At 61.0% G+C, this 15884-nt stretch overlaps 8 protein-coding genes across 8 annotated transcripts; 6 read left to right on the plus strand and 2 right to left on the minus strand.

Annotated features, from left to right (window-relative positions):
- Positions 1-347: 347 nt before the first annotated feature.
- OT_ostta16g02065 (Uncharacterised conserved protein UCP010045,transmembrane eukaryotic) lies at positions 348-1160 on the plus strand (the record flags this gene model as incomplete). Its single annotated transcript, XM_003083626.2, has 1 exon — positions 348-1160. One exon carries the CDS (start codon positions 348-350, stop codon positions 1158-1160), a length of 813 nt encoding a protein of 270 aa, XP_003083674.2.
- Positions 1161-1327: 167 nt separating this feature from the next.
- On the plus strand, positions 1328-3988 carry OT_ostta16g02070 (Clathrin, heavy chain/VPS, 7-fold repeat; the record flags this gene model as incomplete). The annotated part of the gene is made up of 1 exon (XM_003083627.1): positions 1328-3988. The coding sequence occupies one exon, from the start codon at positions 1328-1330 to the stop codon at positions 3986-3988; it is 2661 nt and encodes an 886-aa protein (XP_003083675.1).
- A 206-nt stretch (positions 3989-4194) lies between these two features.
- Positions 4195-5739, plus strand: OT_ostta16g02075 (unnamed product; the record flags this gene model as incomplete). Its single annotated transcript, XM_003083628.2, has 1 exon — positions 4195-5739. One exon carries the CDS (start codon positions 4195-4197, stop codon positions 5737-5739), a length of 1545 nt encoding a protein of 514 aa, XP_003083676.2.
- Positions 5740-5945: 206 nt separating this feature from the next.
- On the plus strand, positions 5946-7985 carry OT_ostta16g02080 (Thiamine pyrophosphate enzyme, C-terminal TPP-binding; the record flags this gene model as incomplete). Its single annotated transcript, XM_003083629.1, has 1 exon — positions 5946-7985. The coding sequence occupies one exon, from the start codon at positions 5946-5948 to the stop codon at positions 7983-7985; it is 2040 nt and encodes a 679-aa protein (XP_003083677.1).
- A 177-nt stretch (positions 7986-8162) lies between these two features.
- Positions 8163-9209, minus strand: OT_ostta16g02090 (Mpv17/PMP22; the record flags this gene model as incomplete). Its single annotated transcript, XM_003083630.2, has 1 exon — positions 8163-9209. One exon carries the CDS (start codon positions 9207-9209, stop codon positions 8163-8165), a length of 1047 nt encoding a protein of 348 aa, XP_003083678.2.
- A 478-nt stretch (positions 9210-9687) lies between these two features.
- Positions 9688-12651, plus strand: OT_ostta16g02100 (Retinoblastoma-associated protein, A-box; the record flags this gene model as incomplete). Its single annotated transcript, XM_003083631.2, has 1 exon — positions 9688-12651. The coding sequence occupies one exon, from the start codon at positions 9688-9690 to the stop codon at positions 12649-12651; it is 2964 nt and encodes a 987-aa protein (XP_003083679.2).
- A 123-nt stretch (positions 12652-12774) lies between these two features.
- On the plus strand, positions 12775-13518 carry OT_ostta16g02105 (unnamed product; the record flags this gene model as incomplete). Its single annotated transcript, XM_003083632.1, has 1 exon — positions 12775-13518. The coding sequence occupies one exon, from the start codon at positions 12775-12777 to the stop codon at positions 13516-13518; it is 744 nt and encodes a 247-aa protein (XP_003083680.1).
- Positions 13519-13561: 43 nt separating this feature from the next.
- OT_ostta16g02110 (unnamed product) lies at positions 13562-15769 on the minus strand (the record flags this gene model as incomplete). The annotated part of the gene is made up of 2 exons (XM_022985574.1): positions 13562-15477; positions 15598-15769. 2 exons carry the CDS (start codon positions 15767-15769, stop codon positions 13562-13564), a joined length of 2088 nt encoding a protein of 695 aa, XP_022840366.1.
- Between the last annotated feature and the right edge of the window lie 115 nt (positions 15770-15884).

Below are 15884 nucleotides of genomic sequence, written 5' to 3' on the forward strand. Positions count from 1 at the left end.
ACACAGCGCGCGCCGAAGCGATCGAATGCCAAAATCAAAAGTCAAATTCTCCCTCGCTCCCGTCGCGCTGACGCACCACTTCCTCGCTCGGCCGTCCCGCCGGGGCCTCGGGCGGGCAGTGCCTCGCGATGAAGCACTCGCGCCCCCCCGCGTCGGGGGTCGTCGTCCCACCGAGCGTCAGCGTCATGACGTGCGGGTCGTCCCGCGGTGATCGTTCGTTTCAAAGGTGCGCATCATGCTCCATTGATCGGTGCGGTTGCCTTTGGAGGAAAAAATCCAAAGGCGTCGCACCGGTCGACGATGAAAAAAAAACACCGGTCGGACGCATATCGACGCGCATCGAAATCATGATCCCGATCGACGCGCGCCTGGACGCGCAAGTCCGCGATTGGGTCCTGCTCCCGATCTTTATCGCCATGTACGCGGTCGGGTGCGTCCGCCACCACGTCTCGCGCGCGCTCAACGCGAGCGAGACGAGCGATAAAGCGAGAGATGAAGTGAAGAATGAGATCACGGATGGGAATCTCGCGACGCGCGCCGATCGCTTGGCGTCCTTCTGCGGCTATCTGCGCCCGCGGTCGTTTCTGTCGCGATTGAACTACCTGTGCGACGATGAACGAGGGAAATTGAGCGAGACGCGAGGGAGTGATACGTCGAAGAAGGCGATGGAGATGATGAGCGACCCGACGAAGGCGACGGCGATGATGTCGAAGAGTTTGATCAACATCGTCCCGCAGATGGTCACCGGGGCGTGGGTGAATTTTTTCTTCACCGGGTTCGTCGTCGGACGCGTGCCGTTTCCGTTGACGGCGAGTTTTCGTGGGATGTTACAGCGCGGCGTCGCGCTGCGAGGACTGGACGTGACGTACGTATCGAGCCTTTCGTGGTACTTTTTAAACCTCTTCGGCTTGGGTGGAGTGTTTCGCTTGACGTTGGGGGCGAACGAGGAGGAGACGGACCCAATGGCGGGTCGTCAAGCGATGATGGGGGCGATGGGGGCGAACGCTGATCGCGCGTTTGCGCAAATCAAGGAGCGGCTGGCGGCGACGAAACACGAGCACACGATTTGGCGCGCGGACGCCCGGGCGACGGCCATCTTGAGCGCTCTGTGCGAGGGTAAGAGCGAGATCGAGGCGAGGCGGATCGCTTTGAAGAAATGATCAATCATAGCGTAGAAAGATAGAGGATGTGTCATAGATAAGGCGACGACTATAGTTCACAAACGCGGACTCGCGCGAGTAATCAATCGCCCGACGCCGCACAATCCGTCGCGCCTCGCCCGACGACCACTTCACTAAAAATGCCATCCGAGAGCTGAAGTCCGAACATGCAAACTGCTGGTACCGACGACGACGTTTCGCCGCCGCCGTTCGTGTACCGCCGACTCTGCGCGTTCGCGAGCGGTGAGAATTCAGAAGATTCTTCGAATCCACCCTCCACCAGCGCCTCGCTCGACGACGTCGTCCTGTGCGTCGCCTCCAACGATGTTTTCGTCATCGCGTACGCGTCCGGTTCAGTGAAAACCGCGCGCATCGCTCAGACGAGAGAGATTCGGGAGATTCGGCGACGCGGCGTGAGACCGAGCGCGGCGGCGCTCGACGCGCGCGGACGACACGTCCTGATCGCCGACGCGCGAGGTGAGGTGTGCGTGTACGATATTGAAGACGTGTTCGATGCGCCACCAGGAGCGGGTGAGCTCGAGGGGCGGAGCGAGGTCGATCGAGAGGTCGCGAGGACGATTTCGGACGCGGCGGTGACGTGCGCGGCGCTCGCGCGGGATTACGGAACGCGCGGACGAGGTCGAGGGGGATTCGCGTTCGGCGACGAGCGAGGCGGCGTATTTTTAAGGGTGAGCACGCTGTTGGGGCACAAGACGGTGACGGTGAGCGAGCCGGATGGGAGCGACGGCGTCGCGCGCGCGATGGCGTGGAGCTCTCGGAACGTGCTCGCCTGGGCGTGCAACTCTGGGGTGAAATTGTACGATGTCGGACGGGACGCTCGAGTGGCGATCGTGGAACGACCTCGAGGGAGTCCGCTGGCGGGATCTTACGCCCCGCGGTTGACATGGAACGAGCAGAGTGATAACGGGAAGACGTTGTTCATTGGTTGGGCGGATTGCGTCAAGGTTGTCAAGATACGCTCGGAGGAGACGTCTTCATCGACGATCACTCGCCCGGAGTCGTTCGTCGGCGGTGGGGCGACAAGCGACGCGGACACGGCGTCGACGAGCGAAATGACGGGGACAAGATCGTATGTTGCACGGGTGACGTCGATGTTTCAAACAGAGTATTATGTCGCCGGCATTCAGCCGTTTGGTGACGCGCTTGCGATATTAGCTTGGTCTACTCAGGGGGATCACAAAACCGGTGCCGCGCCGGAGCTACACGTGGTGTCGTACGACAATATCCCGCTGAGTATCGACGTTATCGCGACCCGGGATGACGCGACGAAGCTCGGATGCAACGCATACGGTTTGGCGTGCGCACAGCTGATGGTTGAGGGCGGGAGTTTCGATCGATGCAAGCGCGTGGGCGAACAGCGGTGGTGGAAACCCGGCCTCGGACCTTTGTTCATGGTGTATTCTCCTCTCGACGTGATCGTTGCCGCGGCGACGGGGGCGCGCGAGACAATTGATTGGCTCGCGGCGCGCGAGGATCACGTCAAGCTTCTGGATACGTGCGAGCTCGCATCTCAGTTCGGTCACATCAACGGGAGCTTACAGGACATCGGATACAGCGTAATACAGCGTAATTTTGACGCGGGAGAATACGGACAAGCGGCGTCCATGTGCTCGAAATTGCTCCGAAAAGACGTCTCTGCTTGGGAGTCTTGGATTGAAAAGTTCATGCTTGCTCACCAACTCTCCGAGCTTCAGTCTTACATACCCACCGAGGAACCGACGCTGAGTTCGAACGTGTACGAGTCAGTGCTCAACGCGCTTTTGGCCGAGGCGGAGCATCACTCCCGCTTCTTGGCCGCGGTCAAATTGTGGCCGGCGCGCGTGTACTCTTCGCGTTTGTTCATACCGCTCGTGCAGGGTAAGCTCGCAGCGCTGAAGACAACGCAGGGCCCGGTCGCTTCCATTTCTTCTGTCGTCCTCAAGGAGGCGCTCGCTGAGCTGTACCTGAACGATGGCCAGCGCGAGCGAGCGTTGAGCCTGTTCCTGGACATTGGCAGACCGACAGTGCTGAATTTCATCACTCGGCACAATTTATTATCATTCGTCGATCGAAGCAAACTCTCTCTGCTAGCGCAGCTCGACACGCCTGCGGCGATGTCACTCTTTGTTCAGCAGCGAGAGAGCTTACCCCCCAAGGTAGTGATCGCGGAGCTCTTGGGTCAGGGCGGTCTGAGCGCTCGAGAGCTGACATACGCTTACATGACGGCGCTCTTTGATGAGGACCCCACGTGCTTCGAAGAGCATCACGACACGTTGTTCGATTTACACTTGGAATTCGACCCGAGCGCGCTGATGAAATTCTTGAAGAAGAGCGCGGGTTACGACGTCTCTCGAGCGTGTGCGTCGCTATGCGGGAACGACACGCTCGTCTTCGAGCGCGTCTTCTTGCTTGGTAAGCTCGGCTCGCACGAGGAAGCCGTGCGAACGCTTCTTGTAGACGCCAAGGACTTGTCAGGCGCGATCAAGCTCGCAGGCGAGCTCGACAACCCGGTGGATCTCTGGAACGTCATCATCAAGGTCTCTGCGGGGTCGGTTGATTTCACCGCAGCGTTGCTCTCGCATGCCAAAAATCTCGCTGGCGACCCGAACGCCATCGCCGTCGTCAACGCCGTACAAGAGGGTATCGCCATCGCGGAACTCAAATCACGTCTCATAGACCTTATGGACGAGAACACCGCCCTCGCGCGGTCGCTCAGGAGCGCCCATGCGTGCGAGTCCGAAAGAGCACGGGACTCCTGTCAGCGCCGCGACCGCATCGGCGCGCGTGCGCTTCGCCGTCACCAAATCCACGTCAGCCGACGCCGATGACGCGTTGAAAAAGCTAGACTCTGTAAATTACGTAGCCCATTCGATTACACTAATTGTACAACGATGATATCACGCTTTTTCCATCCTCTGCGTCTCCGCCGCTCGAGCGTTTCGTCGACTCAGTTTCGTTTCGGAGGTTGACCTCAAACCGAACTCTCCAGTCATCGACGCCAGCAATGCTCGCTCGTGCCGCTCGGCGAGCAATAATGCGCACGGCGTGGCCTCACACGCCAGTGCACAGATCGATCGCGACCACCAGCGCGCCGGCATCGACGAAAACAAAGACGAATGCGAATTTAATGGTTCCGCTCATCGGCACTCTGGGCGTCGGTCTCGGCGCGTACACGGCGTACTCGACGCTGAAAACGGACGATAACTTGGGTAATCCATCGAAGGATGCGTGCGCGAGCGACGACGACGATCGACGCGCGCGACGGTTGAGAAGATGGGCCGAGGCGCTGAGCGCGGAGTTCCCGGCGGCAGATGTTCGAGGAACCAAAGGCGCCGGCGTCGGAGTGTTCTACGTGGACGGTTCGGAGGGAAAAAGAGGGTGGTTCAGGAAAAATCGTGTGTTGATGACATCACCGGACGCGGCAGTGGTGAGCGCGCGAACCGCGACGATGGATCCAAAATTGGGGGAGAAGTACGCGGATTTGATGCGTGATGGGACGCTGCCGGATGAGAGAGTCGCCGCGATGGTCTTCTTGATGGTGGAACGGAGGAAAGGCGAGGCGAGTGCGTGGGGAGGGTATATCGACGCGCTGCCGCGGTCGTACGACGCCCCGCTAAGCTTGAGCGATGTCGAGCTCGAGCGAGAGTTGAAGGGCACGAACGTGTACGACGCAGCCGTGGCTCAGCGAGCGAAGGTGAGAGAAATGTTCGATGAAAACGTAAGACCAGCGATGCGCGGACTCAGCGAGGTGGCAGCGGCGAGTGGAGACGCTAAGCTCGCGACATCGCTCAATAACGCAACGATTGATGAGTTTAAGTGGGCTTTTCAAACTTTTTGGACGCGCGCGCTTGCCATTCCGGTGAACGACACGGGCGAAGTCGTCGAGGGCATCGTTCCGGGGATAGATATGGTGAATCACAGTCGCACGAAAGCAAACGCGCGATGGGAGCACGTTGATGACAACACTCGCCCGGACGGTGGGGTCATCGCGTTGGTGAGTAATGGAAAAAAACTTGGACACGGGGACGAAATTTTCATCGATTACGGTGAGTCCTCAAGCGAGGCATTGTTTTTCACCCACGGCTTCGTCCCGGAAGATGATGATACGGTAAGCGACGGTAAAGGCGAACATTTAGTTCTCTACGCCCCCTGGTCGAACGAACCGGCGAGCGAACGTTCGGAGGACGTCGCGCGTCGAATCGAGGCACTTCGTCTGCGAAACCTCCCGACAAATCGCGTCGTACTCCCGGCGCGTCCACCCAAGCGCGGAATCCGCGATTTAGAGGTCGAAGCCAAGGAAACACTTAAGGTTTGGGTTGCCGACGCCTTCGCGCTCGACAACGCCACGTCGTCGTCGTCGTCGTCGTCGGCCGTTGATGACCGCTCCCGAGTGCGGATCGGCGACGTCCTCCGAGCCGCGCTCGGATCCAAATCCGCATCCCTTCGAGACACCGAGCGCACCGAAGAGTCTCAAACAGACGCGACGAATCGTTCGATCGCGATTCGTCGATACCGTTCGAGCGTGCGATCGACCTACGACGCGTGGCTTGACGCGTTGGCGGACAGACGAAAGTGGTAAATCCAGAGCCCAGGCAACCGCACGCCTCAACGTGACCCTGTCCGCCTAAACCCTAAGTAGGACTCATGACTCAAGAATCCAGGGACTCGAGGAGCCCACGTCGCACCAAGCCCTGGCGCCGTCGACGCGCGCGACGTCACACCGCGCGCGCGGGCCCACTCGAGCGCCCGTCCGCTCGGCGACCGACGATCGCTGATCACATCTCCATGCACGCCAACGCGCGGGCGCAACGGACGCCCACGACGGCGTTGAGCGTCCAGAATGCGCGCGTTTCGCGTCGCGCCGCGATTCGCGCGCGCAGCCAAATCCGACGCGTGCTCTCGCTCAAGTCGCCCGCGGTGCGCGAACCCGGGGCGAGCGAGTACGTGGACCCCTCGCAGTTCACCGAGCTCGAGTTGACGACGTCGCAAATGACGGCGTACGCGAGCAGACGGCCGATCGGGCACTTTCAGTCGCGTTTCGCCGACGACGAGCCGCGCAAGGGCGCGGATATCTTAGTCGAGGCCCTGGAGCGTGAGGGCGTCGATTGCGTGTTCGCCTATCCGGGTGGGGCGTCGATGGAGATCCATCAGAGCCTGACGAAGAGCGTGACGGGGATTAGAAACGTCTTGTGTCGACACGAGCAAGGGGAGGTTTTCGCGGCGGAGGGGTACGCAAAGTCCACCGGGAAGGTTGGGGTGTGCATCGCGACGAGCGGGCCGGGGGCGACGAATTTGGTCACCGGGTTAGCCGACGCGTTGTTGGATTCGGTGCCGATGGTGGCGATCACCGGGCAGGTTCCGAGGCCGATGATCGGTACGGACGCGTTTCAGGAGACGCCAATCGTGGAGATCACGAGACAGATCACCAAGCACAACTATTTGGTGATGAACGTTGAGGAGATTCCGAGAATCGTTCGCGAGGCGTTCTTCTTGGCGAGCTCGGGACGACCGGGACCGGTTTTGATCGATATTCCGAAGGATGTTCAGCAACAGCTCGCGGTGCCGTACTGGGAGCCCAAGGTTTCTTTGCACGGTTACCTGAGCCGTCTTCCGGGCCCACCGACGAACCCGCAGATTCAACAAGTGGTTGATCTCATCAAGAAGTCGAAGAAGCCGATCGTGTACGCCGGCGGCGGATGCCTCGACGCGAGCAAGGAGTTAGTTGAGTTTTGTCGCGCCACGGGGATCCCAGTGACAAACACCCTCATGGGTCTCGGCACGTTCCCGCAGAGCGATGATTTGAGCCTGAGTATGCTCGGCATGCATGGTGCCGTGTATGCGAACTACGCAATCGACAGCGCCGACCTGTTGCTCGCGTTCGGCGTGAGATTCGACGATCGAGTGACGGGTAAGTTGGCTGAGTTTGCCAAACGCGCGGCAATCGTGCACATCGACATCGATCCGGCCGAGCTCGGCAAGAACAAGAAACCGTTCTGCTCCATCTTTAGCAACATTAAGCCGGCGTTGAGATCGCTGAACAAGCTCATCGCGTTGGACGCGGCGAACTTGCCGGACTTTTCGGACTGGCGCGCCGAGATTGAGGTCAAGCGCAAGGAGTTCCCGTTTCCGATTCCGAAACAGCAAGGCGACGTTATCGCCCCGCAGGCCGCGATCGAGCTCTTGTGCAAGTTGACCGAAGGTAAGGCGATCATCTCCACTGGTGTCGGTCAGCACCAGATGTGGGCGGCGCAGCACTACAAGTTTGACGAGCCGCGCAACTGGCTCTCATCGGGTGGTTTAGGTTCGATGGGTTTCGGCTTGCCCGCCGCCATCGGAGCTCAGGCGGCGCGACCGGACGAGCTCGTCATCGACATCGACGGCGATGGTTCGTTCGTGATGAACATTCAGGAGCTCGCCACTTTACACGCGGAGGAGTTACCAGTGAAGTGCTTCATCCTGAACAACCAGTACCTTGGCATGGTCGTGCAGTGGGAGGATCGCTTCTACAAAGCGAACCGAGGACACACCTACCTTGGCTCCCCGAACGACGATTACCAAGTGTCCAAAGAGGAAGCGCACATCTTCCCGGATTTCGTCACCATTTCCAACGGTTTCCGCGTCCCGGCTGAGCGCGTCACGCGCATGTCCGAACTCGAGGGTGCCATCAAGCGCATGATTGAGACCCCTGGCCCGTATTTGCTGGACGTCATGGTGCCGCACGTCGAGCACGTCTTGCCCATGGTTCCGGGTGGTGGTACCTTCGCCGATACTATCGTCACCGGCGACGGCCGAACCCCGGAGGAGAAGGACATGAAGACGCTGTAAAGGAGGACACAAATAAAATTATTTTGCGACGCGCAAGTACTAGCAACAAGCCAACTGAGATCGCCAACTGACACTTTTGTTTGTTTTAAGAAAAGCAATCTATCACAAAAATCAGCGCGCACATACGCAGCTGCAACTACAGAAACATCGAGACCGCGTCGGGACGAGCGCGAGCATTTATTCATCGTCATTCGACTCGACCTCTTCCACAACTAATTTTAATTTGTTCTTCTCGGCGGCGGCTCCGTACATGTAGGAAAGTACGCCATTCCACATCGTCCCTACGAGATTCATCCACGGAATCGTCAAATGCTTGGGGACGAACGCGAAATTGATCGCCTGCGCGGGAACCCACACCGCCCACAGCGCGCTCATGGTATCTGGTCCCGTCTCAATCCATCGTCCGAACGCCTCGCGCGGGACGTCCACGAGTCGCGTCGCCCCCTCGGACACAATCTTAATGCACAAAAAAGTTGGCAAGTACAAGAACGGCTGCACGAACACCTGATCGACCATGACGACGACCCCGGTGGACAGCGCTAACCCGTATTTCGGCCGCCACGCGTCGTTCAGTGGTTTCAGCCAATAGTTGTACAGGCGGTACTGAAACGCGCCGACGTACGTCACCCCGAGCACGAAAAACGACAACACTCGATTCCAATCCAAATCATTCGCGCTCCGCTCTTCCACCACGATCTGCACGAACACGTCCGAGGCCACGCATTTGCTCACCGACGAAAACATCGCCGTGGCGAACGGCTGTTTCACCACGATTCTTCGATACACCGCGCGCACGCGTCGTCCGTACCACTCCCGCGTCTTCGCGTGCATCAACGCCCCCATCCTCGACGCCCCCGCGTGTCTCAGCGCCCGTCTCGGATCCACCCTCGCCGCCGCGCGTTCCGCCTCTCTCGCCGCGTCCATCGCCCCTTGTCTCAACCACACCGGCTGAAACGGCGCCCGCGTCAACGTCTCTGCCCGTCGTCGTCGCGCGCGCATCGTCGCGCCATCGAGCAGCGCGTCGACCCACGACTTCCCAGCCTCTCTCGCGCGTCGCACGTCGCATCGCAAGCGTTGGAATCGCGTCTTTCCGTGGCTCGTCTTCTCCACCACCACCCCCGCGTTGGCGTCCCGCTCGTGCGTCCGCCGCTGCTTCGCCTCGCGCGCGAGCCGGGCGAACGCGCGCGTGGAACGTCCACCGATGCGACGGACGCGGGCGAACATGCGCGCGCGCGGCGTCGCGCGATGGCCGTCGTCGCGGTCGCGCGCGCGTGGGCGTGGGCTCGCTGAACCCTACATTCACATATATACATCCCTTTACAGCGGTGACAACGCCCCGTCGCGCCATCCGCGGCGTCGATGTCTCGTTCACGCTCTACATGGTGGTATACGTATCTAGAGTACTATGTATGCATTCGTAGAGAACCTCACGTGATACCTATGTACACGCCCACGCGCGCCCGCCCGCCCGGGGCGTCCACTTCGGCGTCGTGATGGGCGATATCGACGCCGAATACGAGACGACCGACCGCGGCGTTTTCAACAGTTTCGGCGGGAAAACGCGCGCGCGACGTCGCGCGCGACGTGACGCCCACGCGCGCGCGCGAGACCGTGCGTCGCGCGCGCGTCGATCGCGACGTCGCGCGTGCCGTCCGCGCGCGTGAACGGCGACGTGGACGCGCGCGCGGTGACGGCGCGAGGCATGGCGCGGAACGATGCGTCGATGGCGATTCGCGCGGTGGATGGCCACGCGCGTGGCGACGAGGCGCGACGGGTGATGCGAGACGTCCTCGACGCCGCGCGCGGGACGCTGTCGGCGCGTGGAAACGAGTCGGACGGCGCGGGGGAGGGGACGCGCGCGGCGTGCGGGGCGCTGGCGGCGCTCGGGTTGTTGGACGCGGAGGACGCGGTTCGGGACGGCGGCGCGACGGGCGCCGCGGGCGAGGGTGGGGACGTCACGGGGGTGTTGGAAGATTGTGAAACGACGTTGGTTGAGGTGCTGGATGCGATGCCGGAGTTTTTGAGCGCGGGCGCGCGGGCGCTCGCGACTCGGTTGAAGAGTCCGTCGCTCGGTTCGTCCGCGGTGGCCGAGGCGGAGCGGGCGATGCGATTACGGGAGATGCGGAGCGCGTTCGCGTTTAATAAGGTGATCGCGAAGAAGTTTCACGAGTTTATTCGCGTGCACTTTGACGCGGACTCGAGAGGTGGGCGAACGGTGGCGCGGCTCGGGTGGGCGGTGTATCAGTGCGCCAAGTGTGAGGCCTTGCCGAAGTTTCCCGATCTGTACTCGTGCTATCATCTCTTGGTCGCTGTCGAGGCGTTTTTACTCGTCAACGCACCGAGGGAGCTCTTGCGGACGTCGTTAAAGAACATGGTGAGCATGACAGCGAAGGACGCGGTGACGGGGCTGCCAGATCCGCTCGCGAGTCTGAGCTCGAGCTCAAAGACAAAGGTGGAGACGGTGCGCGCGATGTCGGTGGCGGTGATCAACGTCCTCAAAGCGACGTTTCCAAGCGCCGTGTTCGATGTCACTTCACACTTTGAGGACGTCGCGCCGAGTGACGCGTGCGTCCGAGGCGTCTTCGACGGAGACGCCGACGTCGCGTCGCCCGTCATGGAGAGGTACCGACGCGTCGCCGCTGAGACGTTCGGCCGTCTCGCCGTGGACGAGACGCTGTATCTGTACACGGAAATGGAGGGCGAAGACTCTCGTGGGAGGAAAATCATCGGCGATCTCGCGTCGTGCGCGACGGAGACGACTCACGGCTCAATGGCGACGCCCACGAGGCGCAAACGCGCCGCCGCGCCGTTTTCACCGTACAGACCCAAGAAGATCTCAACGATCCAAGAAGATGGGGGAATGTCAATGAGCCCCATGCGTGCGATCAGAGGACCGTTGCCGGCGGGTGTAGTTCCGCCGACGCCGATCAGTCAGGCCATGGCGAGCGCGTCTTGGCTTCAAGACATTGTGTGCGCAAGCTCGGATCTTGAGACCAAGCTCGCGGAGCTAAGACGATTCGTTCCAGGGGAAGAAACTGTCATTGATAAACTGCACAAAAAGGTGGACGTTCTTGGACAGCGCCTCGGACAGGCGATTCGAGAGGACGCGCTGGTGACAACGATGCGCACTGATATCAGTCCGCACAGTATGGTTATGGACGAGCTCGTCCGTCAGCGCACTACGGAGCTCGTGCACATCTTCTTTTTCTTTTTGAACCGAATTTTACGAGCCGAGTCGCAGGTGAAAAAAGATGCGAACATCGTGGCGCTCTTACAGAGCTCTCGGTTCACCAAGTCTTTGCTCGCGTGCTGCATGGAGGTCATCGTCGCTACGTACAAGACGTCCACCCTCACGTTTCCGGCGACGACGCACCTGCTGGGAATACATCCGTTCGATTTGACCACTATCATCGAGCCGTTCGTGCGAGCGGACATGGATCTCCCGCGAGAGATCGTACGTCATTTCAACTCTCTGGAGGAGAAGACGCTCGAGCGCCTCGCATGGTGCAAGGGCTCGGCTCTCTTTGACTTTTTACAATCGTTTCAAGAGAGCGTGAATCGAGGTGGAACTACGTCTACGTCGACATCGAACCCCAGGGCGACGTCGATCCCGAAGCGACCAGTGTCTCCGATGTTCAACGTAGCGGCCATTGCCGAGGTGGCTGCCATGGGCGAGCCCGCTCGCGACGCCGCCGCGGAGAAGGATCTTGTCATGCCGCAGTGTCACTCTCCCGTGAGACGTCCTCCTACAAGCGCGTTCACCGTGTTCTCGTCGCCGTTGCGCGGCGCGACGACGCCTCGACGCAAGCTACCCGGTGGTCAGCCGCTCCCCGAGCGATTTGCCGCCGTCAGAAATCACGACGTGGAGCAACCGATCGGGTGCGACGTGTGCGCGTTCAAGGCGCTTCAAATTTTCTTCGCCAAGGTCATGCAACTCGCGGCGAGGAGACTTGGGGACCTGGCGTCGAGGTTGAAGCTCTCACCGGAGGTCACGCGCGACGTCTACGCCTTGATTGAGCACGTGATTTACGAACAGACCAATCTGGTGTACAACAGGCACGTCGATCAAATCATCCTCGCCTCGGTGTATGGCGTGTGTAAGGTGAACGGCGGGTGCGGCGGCGCGGTGCAGTTCAAAGACATCATATATCAGTACTCAAAGCAGCCGCAGTGCACGGAGGAGATCTTTTGGACCGTGGTGATCGAGCAAACTGACCCTGAGCTAGAGGTGTCGACGCGAGGCGACATCATCTCGTTTTACAACAAGGTATTCGTCTCCCGCGTGCGCACCTTTTTGTTGGCGCTTCGAGAGCGCGCCGAGGCACTCGCAGCTCAAAAGACCACCGACGGTGAGAAGGTATCCGTGGATGAACCCTTTCCTTTCGGGATATCATCCCCGCGCAGACGGCTGCCAGTTGAGAACCAAAACATTTACGTTTCGCCAATGCGTCCGGAGCGCGAAGCCGCCATGCTTCAAGACGCCGCCGTGCAGGGCGAACCATCGACGCCACGCACGCGTAGTCTCTTCGCCACCATCGGCGAGAGCATACACGGCGATCCGTCCTCGGCGAATGATTTTGAAGCCATCAATAAGCATTTGGCAATGAAGGCAACGTCAACGCCGTCCAGACTCGGCGCGCGCGTCCCTGAATTCAGTAAACGATGAACCGGGCGCGTCTTTTCTGTTGTAATAGCGCTCAATACGACTCAAGCATATCCATCGCCTTCGCGAGTCACCGATCTCGACATCGATCGACCGCTCCGCGTCCACCGCACTTCGCGACGCTTCATGTTATCAACCGCGCTCGGCGTCGAGCTCACCGCGCGCACCCGAACCCCACGCGCGCTCGCCCTCACGGACCACATCGACGCTCCGGGCGATTGGCTCGTCTCCGCAATCGTCGGTGAGCTCGTCGAGCGCTCCATCGCGGTCGTTTTGATCCCGTGCGAGCGATCGAGCGAAGAAATTCTCAGGCTGAGCAAGAAAATCTCTCGAAAGTCCCGCGATGCGCTCGACCGGGCGTTAAAGCGCGGGACGTTGACGATTGTGGATCCACACGCGTTCGGGGACGCGTTCGGGGACGACAAAACGCGCGTGATGGCGACGTTGGCGGGGACGCGGACGGCGGGGCGCGCCGCCGCTGCGGCCGCCGCGTCGAGCGAAGACGCGACGTCGAGCGAGCGGCGAGCGTGCGTGGTGATCGACGGCGCGGATTCGCTGTGTCCGTCGTCGTCGTCGACGGCGTTGGAACGGTTTTTGGACGCGATTGCGGGGGAGGATTTGGGTTTCGACGTCGTGACGCGCGCGCACGGTGACTGCGGGACGCTCGAGCGGTGGATCGCGGAGTCGTGCGATTGTGAGATGCGGTTAATTCCGCTCGCGACGGGGGGTGCAGAGGACGCGCAAGGGATGTGTGAGACGACGCACAAGACGGGGGCGTGGTTAGGGGGCGGGGGTCGACGTTCGCGGTACGCCTTTGCGGTCACTGAGCTCGGCGTTCGTGTCGAGCGGCGTTCGATCGTTAGTTCTTAGAGTAGACGATGGGGGTACAGTGTAAAATTATACCACGAGATGACTAATTTGCGTCAACATCGGACTCAACGCCCTCGATCGGCTCCTGGACCGTCGGTTTTGCGACGGATGGCGGCGCGTCGATCTCCATGTCGATGGCTTCATCAACGTTTTCGTCGAGTTCGCGAAGCACAATCGCGTCCTCTTCCACTTCGGCTGTGACAACCGTCGTGGGTTCAATGTTGGCTTCCTCGTCATCGATCACGCATTCTGCTTCTTCAGTGAATGCGGGTACAGCGGACGTCGTCGGCTCTTCCGCATCCGCTTTGGCGCTTTGACGCGCGTCCGCTTCCTCTTCGACATCTCCAAGGACGGGCTCTTCCTTTTCTTCATCCTCCGTAACCGCCGTCATGTCTTGCTCCATCGTGATTTTTGCCGCCTCAGCCTCCTCCTCCGCGAGTTCAGCCGCCAATTCGCGCTCCACCTCGGCGACGGCTTCGTCAGCGAGTCGCTCCGCCTCGCGTTCCGCCTCATCTTCGTCCAGATCATCCTCATCCTTCTCCTCCGACTCGGCGATGGCGACGACCTCTGCTTCAACTACGTCGATCTCTGTCGCCTCCACCGTCGCGGCCGCCTCCACGTCGACTTGGACGTCCTCCGGCGAGGTGTTGGCGGCGACGACGTTGTTCATAATCTCCGCCACGGCAGATGCGATGTACGCCTCGTTTGCCGCGCGTTCTTCCGCTTCTTTCACCGCCTTGGGCTTTCGTCCTCGCTTCTTCGGTCGGGATACTTCGTCGACGTCCGACGGAACGACGTCTTCTTCGCGCAAGAGCGGTACACCGCGGCCAGGCGGAACTGGTTTCACGAGCGGGTGGATGCCGTACTTCTCCGCCCAGTTTGCCGCTACCGGTTGCTCAGCGGGCGACATCAAACCGTATCGTACACCTCGACGATCCAGGGGCGATGGATCGGGGAGATCCACACCGAAGTCGCGAAGAATTTCCGCCGGTCGAAGTCGCGACACGCGGAACGGTTGTGACGGTCCCCCGGGTGTCTTGCGCGGCCAAATCGGATTCGCAGTTCGTCTCTCGATCTGCGCCACCGTTGGTAGAGAACTGTGCACGCGCTGATACACCTTGGTCTCCCCGCGCCAGTACTCAAGCGGCTTGGAGCGCTGGCGCGTCGATCGACGCACACCACCCTGCACCGTTTGAGTGCCAGCCAACGCGAGTGATTTGCGTCGCTCCATCTCGGCGCGAAGGCGCTTGTGCGGCACCCCTGACGTGGTGCGCTTTCGCGGCGCAGCGGGCTCGACGAAGCCGTCATCATCGTACGGCATGACGTCGTCGTATCCGATCTCCATGTCTGCCTCGCCCGGGAAATCCGCGAGCGGCGGCTCGTCGCGTTGCGTCGTGGCGAAGTGCGAGACACCTGCAATCTCCTCGGGCAAACCCTCGGGATACTCGGAGTGCATCATCATCGCCAGCGCCTCGGCTGCGTTCGGCGTGCCCGCGGTCGAGTCCCGAGACGGCTTGGCACCGCCCGGAGTTTGCTCGCCCGCGCGCAGGTGCGCCGTGGACGGTCGGAACATCGGTCTCGGTCCATCCTCCGAACCCACGTTCACCTTAAACGGATTCACGTTTGAAGCACCACTCCCGCTTCCACTTCCCGCGCTCGCGTGCGAGTCCTCACCAATCTCCACGATGCTCATGACGCTCGTCGCCGCGCGCCAGTCGTTTGCTTCGCTCCCGCCAGAGACGTCCATATCACTCGAGCTCTTCTGCTTCATGATCCCCGGAATATTCACCCTGATCACGAACGGACGCGAAGAAATCTCTCTTCCCGTCCCTCTCCGCAATCGCAATCGCTCCTTGCGCGTCGTCGTCGGCGCAAACGCACCCGCCGGCTTCCCGCCCGCCGCCGCCGCCGCCGCCGCCGCCGCCCGCGCCGCGCGCAACCTCGCCAATCGCGTCGTCCCTGCGCCACGCATCAAAACACACGCATCTCATCAGTCATCGCGTTCGCATCGACCTCTCACGCCCTCGATCCCTCTTCCGTCGTCGCAATCATCATCGCGCGTCGCGTCGCTCCGCGCACCTTCGCCCAATCCGACGTTCCCTTTCCCCGCCGGTTCCCCCTCCATCGTCTTAAACGACACCCGTCGCCGCGGCGTCGCGCCATCTTTCACTCCACTCGCCCGCGTCGTCTCTCGCGCCTCGTTTCCCGAGCGCGTCGCGAGGACGCGCGCGTCGGGCCCATCGTTCGTCATCGCCACCAACGGTTTGAATGAATTCAAATTGTCAAATGCGTCGTCTCTCGCGCCCTGGATCGACCGCGCGCGCCGTGCCGCGGTCGCGCGCGATGCGACGCGCGTCCGCGGTCGA

Source organism: Ostreococcus tauri (assembly GCF_000214015.3).
Source record: "Ostreococcus tauri WGS project CAID00000000 data, contig chromosome 16, whole genome shotgun sequence".
Taxonomy (NCBI): domain Eukaryota; kingdom Viridiplantae; phylum Chlorophyta; class Mamiellophyceae; order Mamiellales; family Bathycoccaceae; genus Ostreococcus; species Ostreococcus tauri.